Below are 15,315 nucleotides of genomic sequence, written 5' to 3' on the forward strand. Positions count from 1 at the left end.
AAAACCTTGGTTTGAGAGTAAATTGGTTTGCAAGCGTTTTGCAAGACAAGCAACATTTTAAAATACATTTTCATTTGATATACAAGCGCTGTCTTGGTATAAGAGTAGCGTCATGTCACAGCTGAGTATAAAACAGAACATAATTGCCTCTAAGTGTAGCAATAGGGTTACATTTAATGAAGGTACAACATTTAGCAACTCACATGGTTGATGATTAAAACAGGCACATCTAAGTATGCAGGCATCTGGGTAAAGCTGTCCACATTGATCATCCTCTGAACCGCCATCGACAGCGTCCCTTCCGCACTGTGCTCCACAAGTGCTCCAGCCTCGCTTTCAGATCGCTCTACTGCAGGGTAGTCTTTCCGGTCACAATTGCAGACTGCCATCGTTGAGAGCCAGCAGTGCAGAGGATGGTCTATGTGAACAACTTTACCCCAGATACCTCCATACTTAGATGTACCTCTTTTAATCATCAACCATGTGAGTTGCTAAATGTTGTACCTTCATTAAATGTAACCATATTGCTAAACTTAGAGGTGCCTCTCTTCTCTTTTATACTCTGTATCTCCTGCTGGATTTCGCTTCTAATCCCCTTGTGGAGGCCGCCATTTGTGGATGGACAATTTATGATTATGCAACCTATCACATTGCTATAATCTTTTCATATGGACTTCAAACTGAAGGACTTATGAATAAATGGTTGTGGAACGAATCATTTGAGTTTCCATTATTTCTTATGGGGAAATTCGCTTTGATATACAAGTGCTTTGGATTAAAAAACATGTTTCTGGAACGAAATATGCTCACAATCCAAGGTTTTACTGTAAAACATTCAGATGAGACAGTGAGCCCAAATCAATAAAGGAAATGGTGCTGTTTATTCCATACACCTCAGTGGCGAGACACAACACGGTTCTCGGCAACATAAGCAAGTAAAAGTGAAAGTGTTTCTGACTTACAAACATCGAGTTTAATAATATATACACATGAATATGCATAAGTTCAAGGCGTGTTATAGGTCTGACCGTATAGTTTAGTCCAATCAGCATTCATATCTTCTGAACAGCAAGGGAACAGTTAAGTAGGTGGTTATATCATGTGACTGATAGAAAGTGAAAGAAAACATGGGTGCCGCCATGACGGTACTGGATCAGACCAGCTAGATAAGACTGTCCATTTCTCAGAGCAAAAAAAAGGGAGTAAACTGTTAAAGCAAAGCTCCGTATCTGGCGGTCAAGGTCATCTAGACTGAAATCTCTGTGTCTAGTGCATTACAAATTCTTAATCTTGATAGTCTCAAACTCAACATTATAAGACTCCTTTAATTCTACTCATTTCCTTCCTCTTGACCCCTATGAAGGGGTCACTACCATATCTTCCCTACCTAGTATGATACTAGAGGGTCCACAGTACAAGCTCTTCTTAGGGTGTATGTGGATACCTATCTTTACTCATTTGTATCACCCATCTCGACATCATACGGATCTGCTAATCTGATAACACTCTATTTCTTCCTTGGGGTCATCTTCCTTTGTTCTAATTGCCATTGTAGTAATCCTTGTATTTTACATTTAGCACAATTGAAAAAAATAAACAAGCATACATATAATGATGATTCCTATGAGGACAAAAAAAAATAAAATATCTGTTGAATCCATGAAAATTTACCATTTCTAAACAAAGTGTAATCTGAGTTTGTCATAATTTAAGTTAGATTTAGCATAAAATTTATTTTCACAATAATAGAACATCTGTGGTATTTCTAGACATACTGGTATTTGGGCAGATTTGTATTGCTTAAAATGAAAATGAAAGTAATTGAGTACCAGATGTGTGCCTTTTTTTTTTTAACTGTCTAACCTATGTGAATAGATCTAGCAATTACTCAAATACTCCTTATGCCTGTTAGCATGTGTAATTTGTACAGGTGATTTTCCTCTATAGCCTTGACTTCTAAGATTAAGCTAAGGCATAATAGTAGTTTACAACATTTTCAATAATTTGATATTCGCTGTACCTTCTTGTAATGGCCGGCATGTATCCACGTCACTTTACAGCTGTAGCAGTTGCCAGGAGCACTTGGAAGGGCCTTTCAAACTTTGGTCCCAATGGTACTTTCACATGTTCTTTTACTAGGACCCAATCACCTGCTTGTAAATCGTGTTCTAGTTACTTGATCTGGATCTGGAATTGAATCAAAAACAAACTTATGCATCACGGTTAGATGCTTGTATTAGACAATTACATAAAAAACGAAATCATTATACATTACAGTAGTCTAATGTGGACAATACAACCCTGTCTTAGGTGGTTCCCCAAACAAAATGTCATAAGGGCTCAAGTTCTCTGACCTATAAGTAGGGGTAATCCTGATGCTGTAAACAACCAGAGGCAACAGTTCTGGCCATTGTGGGACACATTCTATTTTCCTTGCGCAAGAGTCCCTCTTGGTCCTTCTTTGCTCTGTCCCTTTCTGTGATTTCATTCCAGTCATTGTGCAGATTCTTGCAATTTCTTAATCAGTTCTGTTACTTTCTGTTTTTGTTCTCTTCTTTTCTTTCAATCTTTTACAGGCTTCTTGTTCTTCCTTTGCAAAATCAGTAGCTAAGGTCATGATTGCTTCCATTGGTGTTACAACAGTCTTTCTGGCAGTATATGCCTTGACCGTCAAGATGGCTACTTCCTTTGGGAGGGTGACTGCTTCAAAAAGTTCTTGAACATATTTCCAGTTTTGAAATGGTTCTTCTGCAGCAGTTGTGAATCTTCTGTTCTTCTTCATGGGTCTATAATCATGGACTACTTCAAGAGCATACGTGCTATCAGTGTAGATGTTGGCTGTTAGATCCTTTGTGGTCTCACAAGCTCTTGTGAGTGCTACCACTTTGGCAACCTGCGCTGAGAGTGATGAAGGGAGTAGTTGGGTCTCAATCACTTCATCCCATGTTGTCACTGCATATGCCATTCTTGGGACTCCATCTTTGTACAGACGTAAACCCTCTGCAAACAGGATCAGATCATAATTTTCAAGAGGAGTGTCCTTTACTGGGGGGATTGTCTGTCTGCTTTTCTTCTTCCATGAGTTTTAAGCAAATGTGGTCACCCTCCTCTTCAAGGTCTTCTTCTCTCTCTAGGAAGATTCCCAATTTTATTATAATTTAAACATTTCCCGGTTTCTCTTTGAAAAACACATTCATTTCTTGAACCTCATCTTGAGCTATAACTTTCTTCTTATGCAGTTCGCCTTCCAAGCTCTACATTCCGGACTCTTGAGAAGTAAGCTGCTCTATCAGTCTATTCTTTTCAACTTTCATGTTTTCTTTATGTACTGTATGGTAAGCCTAATTCATCTTAAAGTGGTTGTATACCCACATTTTTAACTTTTACCTACAGGAAAGCCTATAATAAGGCTTACCTGTAGGTAAAAAAAATATCTCCTAAACCTGTACGGTTTAGGAGATATTCCCCTCGGTATGCGCCGCTGACTGCAGCGGCGCATGCGCACAAGGGGTTTCTCGCCGTCAAAATCCGGCAGCGGCTGAGCGGCCGGACTGAAATCTCCCGCGCACATGCGCGGGAGTGACGATATCGTGGCTCCGGCCACTCACAGCGCCGGAGCCGCGATACCCGGAAGATACCCGGAAGAAACGCGGTGCATACTAGCTCATTATGCCTTTTTCTTTGCAGGTTTAAAAAAAAAAAAAAAATGTGCGGGTATACTACCGCTTTAATTTTCCTCCGGGGCAGTTATATCTTCTAGATCCCTTATAGCTCCTCTGTAAGGTCCTTGCCCTGCAATATTAGGTGCAGGATGTGCCTGTTAACTTGGAAAAGGAGAAAGAGGATCTGAATAAGAGGGTGCTGTTGGAGGTATAGATGCTAATGGGGTGACCTTTTGGACAGAGAAAACGGTCTTTATCTCTCTTTTTGGTCACATTTTTAACATGTTATTCAGAACTTGTCTAGTCAGCTATCTTGTTCAAATGACTGGCACAAAAAGGGTACAACCAGGTTTTATCACATCCAGCAGGCTGGAATGGATAACTAAACATTGAAATAATTATAATAATCATGGCTACCTTTTAGGAATTTAAAGGGTGTCGGCCACAATCAGCCTTTTCTTTCTTTGTTTAAAATGAATCCTAGAGCTGCATAACAAAAACAAACAATTTCTTTTTAACATACCATGGATTATATCAAATAAATAATTTTTTTTAGTCTCTTGACCTACTCTTGTACTGCTGTGTGCTTCATTTAAAGTCCCACTTTTCTTCCTTTTAGTTTTAATTTAAACTAGGATTCCACTTCTGCAGCATAGTTAAACATTTCCCTTGGTCTTGTGTATCACTCACATTTGAACATCACATGTTATACTAGTCATTTCTTACCTGGTCAAAAGTTAACATTTCACAGACACAGGATATGTCCATCAAGGAAGGAGAATCAAGGGAGGTCAAAGGGGGAAGCTGGATGCCCATTTAATGTCTCTCCTATTCTACAAATGATTTCTCAAACTTACAAAGACGATCTAACAAAGGCTTCTATCTTTCTCACATACTATTTCCTCAGTTTCAGTACCTACAATATAACCCTTCTGTATTGTTTACTTTTCTCATTTACAACTTTCAATAGTACTTAGATGTTCAAAAATCTGTGGCTTCAGATGGGCACAGTCTTATAAGAAAATATCTGCAAACCGCTTGTTTCTCTTTTCACACAGTGTTACACAGCAATGTGAAGGAGAGGGGCACCTCACTCCTTTCTTACACAGAAATACAAACAAGGGAAGGGGGTGAGGAAACTGCAAAGACAAGCAGGCTTTAATCGCCCAAAATTACTTCTCACACTTATTTTTTTCAACACAGCCATACTTTTTTTACTCAGCTATATTTTTGCTTCTCAAAAACTTCTTAAACATTTAGATAACACTTGCATTGTCTGGTCTAATTCTCTTTTGCTAGACCTATCAGTAAAATGCATTAGAAAAACTTTCACAGGCTCATAACTAGTTAAAGTTTCACCACGTTGCATACTTTCAAAAATCCAATATTGTACACATTTATTCTTCTCATCCAACTCTGTCAATCAGCCATAAAAACACTTTGAGTCCCTAACATTTTGTGGGTCGTCATCCTAAAAAATGTTTTATTCCCCTGGGCCACACATACTAGCTGTCAAATGGCACTTTATTACACTTGCCACACAGTACCACAGTCTTCTGGTCAGATCTTCTAACAAGTCTCATAAATCTATTAACACCCTAAGCATAGAAGAAAAACATCAACAATGATAATTATTATTGGCTCTTTTATTTCTGCAACAGGTGAAATATAGGAGTTATTTGGGTCAAACTGTGTAACATCAACCTTTCTCACCATTTCATCAACAGCATAAGACTCCTTCAGCCAATGGAACCCAGACACTAACTAATTACTCACCACGGAGAGCAGAATAAGTAAGAATAACAGTTTCTTACCGTGGCCACTTGTCTGCCCAATGTGAGTTTCATGTCTCTCTGGCTGGGAACCCACCATGCTGTATCTGCGTCGAAAGGCACCATTCTGTTAAATCAGGTTAGGGAGTCTCCAAGTAAGACATTCAGATGAGACAGTAAGCCCAAATTGATAAAAAAGGAAACAGTGCTGTTTATTCCATACACTGCAGTGGAGAGACACAACACAGTTCTCTGCAACATAAGCGAGTAAAAGTGAAACTGTTTTTGACTTACAAACATCAAGTTTAACAATTTACATGTAGGAATATGCATAAGTTCTAGGAGTGTTATAGGTGTGACCATATAGTTTAGTACAATCAGAATTCATATCTTCTTAACAGCAAGGGAACAGTTAAGTAGGTGGTTACATCATGTGACTGATAGTGAAAGAAAACATGGGTGCTGCCATGACGGTACTGGATCAGACCAGCTAGATAAGACTGTCCATTTCTCAGATCAAAAAAAAAAGGGAGTAAACTGTTGCTTCTTATCTGGCAGTGAAGGTCATCATAGACTGAACAAACAAAATGCATTACAAATTCTTAAAGTGATTCTCTCTCTCTCTCTCTCTCTCTCTCTCTATCTCTCTCTCTCTCTCTCTCTCTCTCTCTCTCTATATAGCCACATAGTAATGTGGTCCCTTTTGTACCTGGCTCGGTCCGATAAGAGCGATGTAGTATTTATATTTGAGTAAGGTGATTAGATAGTTTGGGTGATACTATCTTAGAAGCGTTCAAAGCATCGCTTCATTCCTCATCCTCCATTGTGCCAACATCTCTCTCCCACCTTGATTTAAGCTCATAAGCTAATTTGGATGAAGAAGAAAGGAGTAGCATGATATAGAAAACAAATCGTTTTTTGGGGGTCTGATCTTTTTACTACTTCCATGAGAGGGTTAGAGTCAAGTTGCAGAGTTACAGAAAGGAATTGAGTTGAAAGACATTTTGAATTTGTAGGTATCTAAACATATGATTTGGCAATTTGTGGTCTGCCTTTAGCCTATCAAATGTTTTAAGGTTACAGGTTTGTCAGAAGGTGGGATAAATAATACACTCCCCTAATGCTCCATATTTCTGGGTGTGGGATGAAGTGAAACTCAGAGTTGTAGTATTATGCCAAAAAGCCTTATTTCTAATTGCTATTCCATACTACTGGGATTGTATTTGGAAAACTATCCTAGCTTAGCCTGTGAAAAGTGGGAAAGGGACGTAGGTGATATACCAGGTGAACAATGGGAAGAGGCCCTAGAAACTGTTAGTTTATGCTCTCTAAATGTCTCGTCGTAGTTATATATTTTACAAAGAGCTTGCCACACCCCACCCAGACTGCACTCCATGGGCATGCGCCCAGACCCATTGTTTGTGAGGGAGGCAGCAGCTAGGGTCCTATTTTAGGCTTGCAGGTTCATACAACTTCATTGGATCTCTCAGACCTCCCCTACACCACAGAGGTGGCCGGAACCAAACCATTGTTACGGGTTGAAAAGCTGTTATTTTAGCATATAGGCAGCCCCTTCAAATTTGAGAAGTTATGGGGTGGTCGGTTAGCCTCTCCATGGTTTAGCTCCAGCCGATCTAGTATTGGATAGATTAATACTTTGATATTCTGTATTTTAAGCAAGGGAATGCCTTATTCGGTAACTCCCCATAACGAATAGGGGCAATGTGCATCTTACTCTTTTATAGATTTTTATAGATTTTTACAGAAATAAAACTCAAAAAGAACAACTCTGGCACTCAATAAACATAGGAGATATGCAGATAATAGTCAGTACTCGTATATACACAGCGTGTGTGGGTAAACCCAAACACTAGGGATTAGACGCCCTCCAGGCTCCTGCACAGTTAAAGAAATAAGGATTCTGAGAAGGTGAGAGCATCTAAAGCTGCAATTATAAAATGCACAATGCCAAAAAAAAAAAACAGCTACATACATACATACATACACATTCATACCCACACCACATGCATACAAAAACAGCAGTACCATGTTCCCTAAAGTACTCCAACATGGATATTAAACTAAAATAAAACAATACAAAACATAACAGCCCTCTGCACATTCCACACCAACTACCATCTGGGGAGATGTTCTGATTAATTAAGCTGTGATGTTAAGACATCACGCCAAAATGCCTCAGAGACATCCAACCATGGTTGCCATATTTTGGTAAACTTCTTAGGGCACGACATACTTTTATAGATCAACTTAAATTTAGATAGATCACCATGAACCCTATGAAAGAACATATGAGAGGGCAAACCTCAGTAGCCTCTTCCCAGTCCTCCTCAGAAAGCTCAGGCAATAGCAACAGCCATTTTCGATGAGAATTCTAAAAGGAGTCAGCCCCCATCAACTGATGACAACCATAAAAAGTTTATTCCATGTGCTTATTTACTGTATAATGTTTTACTGACATGTTTTCGTGATGGTGTATTTTAAGTACTTGTATTGTGTGCAGGTAAGATTCTGTGACGTCTCAATAAACATATTACCTGATTTAAAAAAAAGTGGGATGGTGGGCAATTCTTCTAATATCCTTTATATGCCTTACCACCTGATCCCTCTTCCTTCTGTCAATTGGATCTTGTGATCTTCACTTAGTGGGTCTTATTTTTTTGATTTGACCTTCGGATTCTAGGAACAGGTTATGGTTCTCTCATGTTAATTCCCCCTCCTGGAAACGAGGATATGTTGTTATTCTTGTCTACAACGACATTTACCATTATGCTTCACATTATGTACTGGTCAGCCTATAGAGTTTGTTTAACTCATGTAATTTGTATTGGTAATATTGACAATTTTTGTGTCTTTGTTTCACTTGTTGGCCCTTATTCCAGCAGTCTGTCATGTGTCTGCCTCTCTGTGCTTTATCTAAACTAAACAACATCTTAAATAAAGAATTTATAGAAAAAAAAAGGCTGGGGGCAACACACAAAAAAATGACATATATGATCCAGCCTGCCAAACGCATTAACACACCCGTCTTTGTTTTTCATAGTCTCTCCTAAAACATACTTTTATAATCTGATGATCCTGACAGTAAGTGTGTTATTTTCCATTTCCTTTAACAGACAAAGTTTCCCAGCAAAAATGGCAGTTAGAAGGTTGAGACAAACCATTTAGCCCTGACAGGGGTGTTTACAGGAGTCAGCTTTTATTTATATATTAAAAAAAAAAAAAAAAAAAAAAAATATATATATATATATATATATATATATATATATATATATATATATATATATATATATAAAGTAAAACCTTTAAACTTTGATCCCAAAAGCCTGTAGCAAATACTTCATAAATGTTAGCTGGAGTTAGGCTTTCAATTTTAGCCACTTCCCTCTCCACAATTTGACAATTCTGCTGTCAAATGTTGGTTACGTTACTTCTCCATAAAAGTGTAGCCACCCGAAGATAGGAAGTGTATTACTAGCTGGATCACCAGGTGAAGGCATACAACGAATGTAGCCACTGCTTCTAAGGATTGACAAGCTGCAGTATATTACATTTTTGTTTCTGGGTTTAGATACACTGTGAAGAAGAATTACAGGGATGGATATTTTATACATAGGTATCTAAATGCACTGCTCCCTCTACTTAGAATAATACATATAGTATTATGTGTGTGTGGGTATATATGTGTATGTGTGTATATATATACACATATATATATATATGTGTATGTTTTCTGTGTGTGTGTGTGTGTGTGTGTGTATAGATAGGAGCAAGGTGGGACACCTCTGCCGTGCCTTTTTCTTTAGAGATTCACACCTGATGTGGTTCTCTTTCTTCCACCAGATATGCAACAACAAATTGGAGATGCATTCTCAGTTTCTGTTCAAAAACTTTTACTTCAATCTTCATGCACATACAAATACAACAACTGCACAGTTTCAGAAAGAACCTCCATCCTTCATGAAGTTACATGAAACTTGATGAAGGATGGCGGTCCTGTCCGAAACTGTGCAATAGTTTTATTTGTATATGCATGAAGATTGAAGTAAAAAGTTTTTTAAATGGAAACCGAGATTGCAGCTCCAATTTTTTGTATACCCAGTACCCACTTTTCCATAAATTTTGCATGGCTAACCCAGGTTTGAACTCTTGACCTCAGTTGTAAGATAGTGGTAATCTGAATTGAAGAAAAAAAGATAGCAGTGCGGTGGTGATTATAGTGTTTGATATTTTATATATAGTTACTTTGGTCCAGCTGAAGCCACTATAACTATGCATTTACCATACCTGGCCAATGTCTCTGAAAGCTGGAAATTACTGAAGTAGATACTGCCGCTCCAGTGATTTCCACTTTCTCCTGAGTTCCGTGCCAAGCAACTGTCATGCTGCATTCTGAATGCATGAGGTTGGTCACTCGGCACAAGCACCATTCAGTGAATGATTCATGTTTTCTGAATGAATGCAAAGCATTCTTTGATTGGAGGAGGTGGAGAGATTGGTTGATGATGTAACACTTTACACTTTGTCCAATCAGGAAATGTTTTGCATTCATTCAGAAAATGCAAAGAATTCTCTGAATGGAGCCTGTGCCAAACAGCCGACCTCTGTTCAGAATGCAGCAGACCAGCCACTCACCATCGGACCCACAAGCAAGTGGAGATCAATGGAGTAGCGGTGTCTACATCAGTGATTTCCAGCTTCCAGAAGCATTGGACAGGTATTGTATATACATAGTTACATTGGTCCAAGTTGGACCAATGTAACTATAAAATATCCGTACCTGGAATTCTTCTTTAGGATAATTAGAAAGTTGCTCCAACTATTTACTAAGTAGAACATTAGATTCATTTTGACTGATTAACAATGTTCTTTCTCATTGCAGATGGCTATGCTTAGAACTTTGTTTTCTTCTTTTTCTCTCCAGTCAACCATTGCTACCATGCCGATCATTCTGTGAGGCGGCACAAGATGGCTGTGGGCCAGTGCTAGACATGGTGAATTCTTCCTGGCCGGAGTTCCTAAGATGTTCCCAGTTCCAGAACAAAACAGAAAATAGCAACATGAGCCGTGTGTGCTTTTCTCCACAGAATGAGAAAGGGCGACAGTGTGAGTGCAGACCTAGTTCCAAGCATGCCTATGCTGTTTACTTAGGAAAATTGTGATATCTGATATAGTGTTATATGAGTCAAGAGCCAGATTCATTACATTACTGCTAAATGTGTATTTTACAACAGAAAGTACATTTGTGTATGGTGAAGATATATGTACAGTAATTTAAATAAAAATCTCCAAGCCTATATACAATACCAGGGGTTTATGTAGATAGATATATTATGCCAGTTATGTATTTTTTAAAACACCATTAAAGCTAGTATAAGTGCCTGAATCAGTCTATAGTTTAGCTTCCCGTTGTCCTTTACACAGACTGGAAGGGAGGCATACAGGCAACAAACACTACACTGCACAGTGCTGTCAATCTATCAGATCTTGCTGACAAAAAATGAAAGAAGAGTGATGACCTCATTAGGGTGGTGATGCTCCATTATTGTACTGTACGTTCAAGAGGCTGGGGTTGGGTTTTTGACACAGCCATATTGCTTAAATGCTTTTGAGGTATATAAAGTAACTAACCTGGTTATGTTGTCTGATGGAAGTGCCTGAATAAGACGACTACTTGAATTGCAAATATTTTTACCAACTGCACACTGCACCCGGTGGGGCTTGGGGGGGGGGGGGGGGGGGATGCTGGTGGTAAGTGATTTTTCATAGGCAATTTGTCGGGGCAATTTCTGGTGATGGCTCTTCAATCATCCTGGCACCATGATTATATGGTCTCAGGGTGATTGAGGCGCATTACTTCTATTGTTACATTGTAATATATAATGAAGTGGTTCAACTCACCATAATGCAGAATCAGTGGGAGCCCTGGGCATGTCACTTGCCACGTTGCCTGCCACCAGATGCAGCTTGTCACTTGCCACAGTCTGCCACCAGATGAAGATTGCCACTTTCCACTGCCACCTGCCACCAGGTGTGGATTGTCACTTGCCACTGTCACTTGCCACCAGATGCATCTTGTCACTTGCCACCAGATGCGGTTTGTCACTTGCCACACTGCCTGCCTCCAGATGTGGATATCACTTGCCACGTTGCCTGCCACCAGCTGTGGATATCACTTGCCACGTTGCCTGCCACCAGATATGGATTGTCACTTGCAAAATCATCTTGCACCATTTATGGATTGTCACTTGCCACGTCACCTGCCACCAGATACAGATTGTCACTTGCCACGTCACCTGCCACCAGGGACGGATTGTCACTTGCCATGTCACCTGCCATCAGATGCAGATTGTCACTTGTCATGTCGCCTCCCACCAGATGGGGATTGTCACTTGCCATGTCGCCTGCCACCAGATGCAGTTGATCACTTGGCATGTTGCCTGCCACTATTTGTGGATTGTCACTTGCCATGCCAGCCAGTGGCACCAAATGTGTATTGTTGCTGCATTGGTGGCAGAACTGGTCGATTTAGCACAGAGGCAGGTGCAGTGGTTGGTTCTGAGTGAGGGCAGGAGAGCAGTGATGCGGGGTGGGTAGTGAGAGATGTCATCTCGCTGCTCCCTGCCGCACCTCTGGCATTGAAGAGGCCCAGCTGTGAGGACAGAAGAGCAGTGATGCGGGAGGTTATGTTATCTCTGCTTGCCCACCCGCCCACCTGCTTCTCTTATCCACCCACCTCCCGACTCTCTCATCTGCCCACCACCACCTCTCTCTTCTGCCCACCCCCAGGCTCTCTCATTCTCCCGCCCCTTGGCTATGTCATGTAGGCCACCCGCCCGCCGCACCCACAGCATGGCTGCAGAGAGGCCGTGGCTTGATAGTGGGTCGCAGCCCTGTGGTTAAGGAACCCTGCGGTAAGAGACTCGAGGCTATGGGCCCCAGATTCAGGGCTAAAGCCCCAGAAGCCACCGCCTAGCGACTCCACTGATCAGCAGGACAAACAGAGGGCAAATCTCCCAACGGGAACCTAAGCAGCAATAAAAACCTAACAGGAGCTCTAACCCTTTCCCATTTTATTAAACTAAATAAGTTTTGGACAGAGATTCGATTTCAATGTATTTTCTGAAGTTCAATTAAATCACTTTTAATTGTTTTTCTTTTTTTTTGCCATTAGATAACCAAAAAAATTAATAAATAGAGGTAATTTCTCTTTCACTGGAATTTCCTATGGCATTCTATACAAAAATTGATTTCCTGTATTAAACTATAGCAATGCATTTTTTTTCTTTTGCTATATATGTTCCAACATGAGCCTTTGATGATAAATTTATTCCAAAATGCATAAGAATTACTATTTTTTTTTTTGCAACTTATTTTATATAATTTGATCATTTGAGTAATTATAGAAATAATGTCTAGAAATTACAAGAATAAGCATTTCAAAATGAAGTATCTCTAATACAAGCTTTGTATAAAAACAATATTAGGTAAACCCTTATCTGGTTTTCCTTTGGACATGCAGTGCCCGTAAGGTGAGTCTACTAAAAATAGATGGAGTATTTGTTGAATCAAATACATTTTAGGGGTCTCCAAGCAACAGAGAGAATCCATCCTAGGAATCCTGGTTCTGTCATTACTTGGGGAAGGTTGTCAATCCCAACCCTAATTTCTTCTGTGTGTTCTTAGAACTTCCTACTAAGTTTTAGAATCAGGCTAATTATAGGACGCCATTTTTGGTTGAGTGTTACGTTGCAGAGCTTTTGTCTTTGAGGTCCATGCCACTCCAACTACTCTCTGTTAGCCCTTGTACACACGGTCGGACATTCCGACCACAAAATCCGTCAGATTTTTTCCAACGGATTTTGTCCGTAACTGGTGTTGTATACACACGGTCGGACAAAGTTGTCGGAAAGTCCGATCGTTCGGAACGTGAGGACATTCGTTCATTACGATGGGACTACATTCAGGCTAGTAGCCAATAGCTTTGGTCTCGTAATTTGATCTGAGCATGCGGGGCACTTTGTCTGATCGGAATTCTCTACAAACGATTGGACAAAGTCCGATAGGATCATGTTGTGGGAAAATGTTATATCCAGCTCTCAAACTTTGTTGGTCGGACATTCCGAAGGAAAAAATCCGATGGAGCCCACACACGGTTGGATTATCCGACAACACAGTCCGATCGGACATTTTCAGTCGGAATGTCCGACCGTGTGTACGGGGGCTTAGACTGATCATTTTACATAGCCTTGCACTGTTGCTACTGCTGTATTGGGTGCCTTTGTCTCGGTTGGAGATATTTATTATCTCTTTATGTCTCAGTGACAATTTTACTTGGACAATTTGTGAGGAGAAATCTGATGGTTGATAGTTGTCACCAGAAAAGGAGAAGGAGGAAAATGGCTGTTCTGGTGATGACTGTCAAAGGTGGGATTTTCCCCCACTTTGACATATAAAAAAAAAAAGAGGTTCTGCTCTACTGCACCAAATCTTTTGGCTGGAGAATTACAACCAATCTGTTTTAGAAAAGCTGGAGATTGATTGCCCCAGTCCTTTGTCAATGGGCAGTGCAGGCCAGATGATTCCCTCTTCCCAGTAGGATAAATAGGGAATTTTTGGATCTGGTAAAACTAATACCTCTGAAGCTATGACATTGAATTGCAGAATTCCTTAATGGACAGTTATTATTATCATTAATATTTTTATACACTAGTTATTTAGCGCCAACAGTTGGCACAGCACATTACAACATGAGGGCAGACAGTACAGTCACAATGAATCAGAGGGCCCTGCTTGTTTCATAGTTGGTAACCTTGAATAAAGACACTAGTCCATCCAGTTCCACCTGTGTGGGTGTGTGTGTGTTTATGTCGATATCCCTGTATATTGTTAGAGCTTACAATCTAAAAGGGAAGGTCAAGAGATACAAAAGGTAATAACTGTGGGGGTTGAGCCAATGGAGAAAGTGAAAGTACAGTTGTTGGGTGGAGGTGAGATAAGCTTCTCTGAAGACGAGGGTTTTCAGAGATCCCGTAAAAGTGGACAGAGTAGGATTTAGTCTGGTAGATTGGGGTAGGGAGTTCCATAGAATGGGAGAGGCTTAGGAGAAGTCCTGGAGGTGAGCACAGGGGGATGTGTAAACTCCAAAATCATATATACACTAAGTAAAACTTGCAAACTCCTTGTTTTTCCAAAGTAACTGTGCTGCTGTTAGTGGACTGCCCACCCTAGAATTAATCCAGTAGGAAATGTAGGACCAAAGGAGTACTAAGGAAAAAAGATGAGTATTTGACATTCATAAATACAGCTTTTTTTTGGGGGGGGGGGGGGGTGGAACCAGTTTAGGCTTTTATTCCTTTTTAAGGAAATACTGCGCACTTGGCTTGGTATAGATCTGAAATCCTACTTTTGGCTGCCCATCAGGGACCTTTGGACCTAAGAATGACGAATGCCAACTTTCAGTCTAATCTGTGACTTAAAAAAATAAATGTAACTATAATTTCTCACTGTAGGAAAAGCTTACTGCAACATGAATGAATCTTCACAGTGATGACTGACTTGTCTGGCAAAGATCTCTAAGTTTTATGGACTACAGGGTGTTCTCTGAGAACCTACTTAACAAAGCAGGTCAAGCCATCTATGTTCCAAGAATTGCATTCTGTACAATATAGTCTGGTATTTTACAGTTTATGTTTATGTAAAAGGTCAAGGGCTTCTTAAGACACATGAGGGTTATAAATGTTCATAATGACATTAAGTAGAATGCTTTATTGGAGAAATAAACCAAATATACTGAACTGCAGAGATTGTACAGACTATGTTAACTCAATTTCAGCATAATTTTTACTGTTTGTTTAACCACT

General features: G+C 40.0%; 1 protein-coding gene across 1 annotated transcript in view; it reads left to right on the forward strand.

Annotated features, from left to right (window-relative positions):
- Positions 1–15,315, forward strand: part of CORIN (corin, serine peptidase) — a 377,616-nt gene that overhangs the window by 247,737 nt on the left and 114,564 nt on the right. Inside the window, exon 5 of the mRNA XM_077477533.1 lies at positions 10,377–10,558. Coding sequence (XP_077333659.1) covers positions 10,377–10,558 — 182 coding nt within the window. The remainder of the gene's footprint in view (positions 1–10,376; positions 10,559–15,315) is intronic.

This window comes from Lithobates pipiens, unplaced genomic scaffold (genome assembly GCF_037356315.1).
Source record: "Lithobates pipiens isolate NorthernLeopardFrog02 unplaced genomic scaffold, aLitPip1_a1.2 Scaffold_13, whole genome shotgun sequence".
Lineage (NCBI taxonomy): Eukaryota > Metazoa > Chordata > Amphibia > Anura > Ranidae > Lithobates > Lithobates pipiens.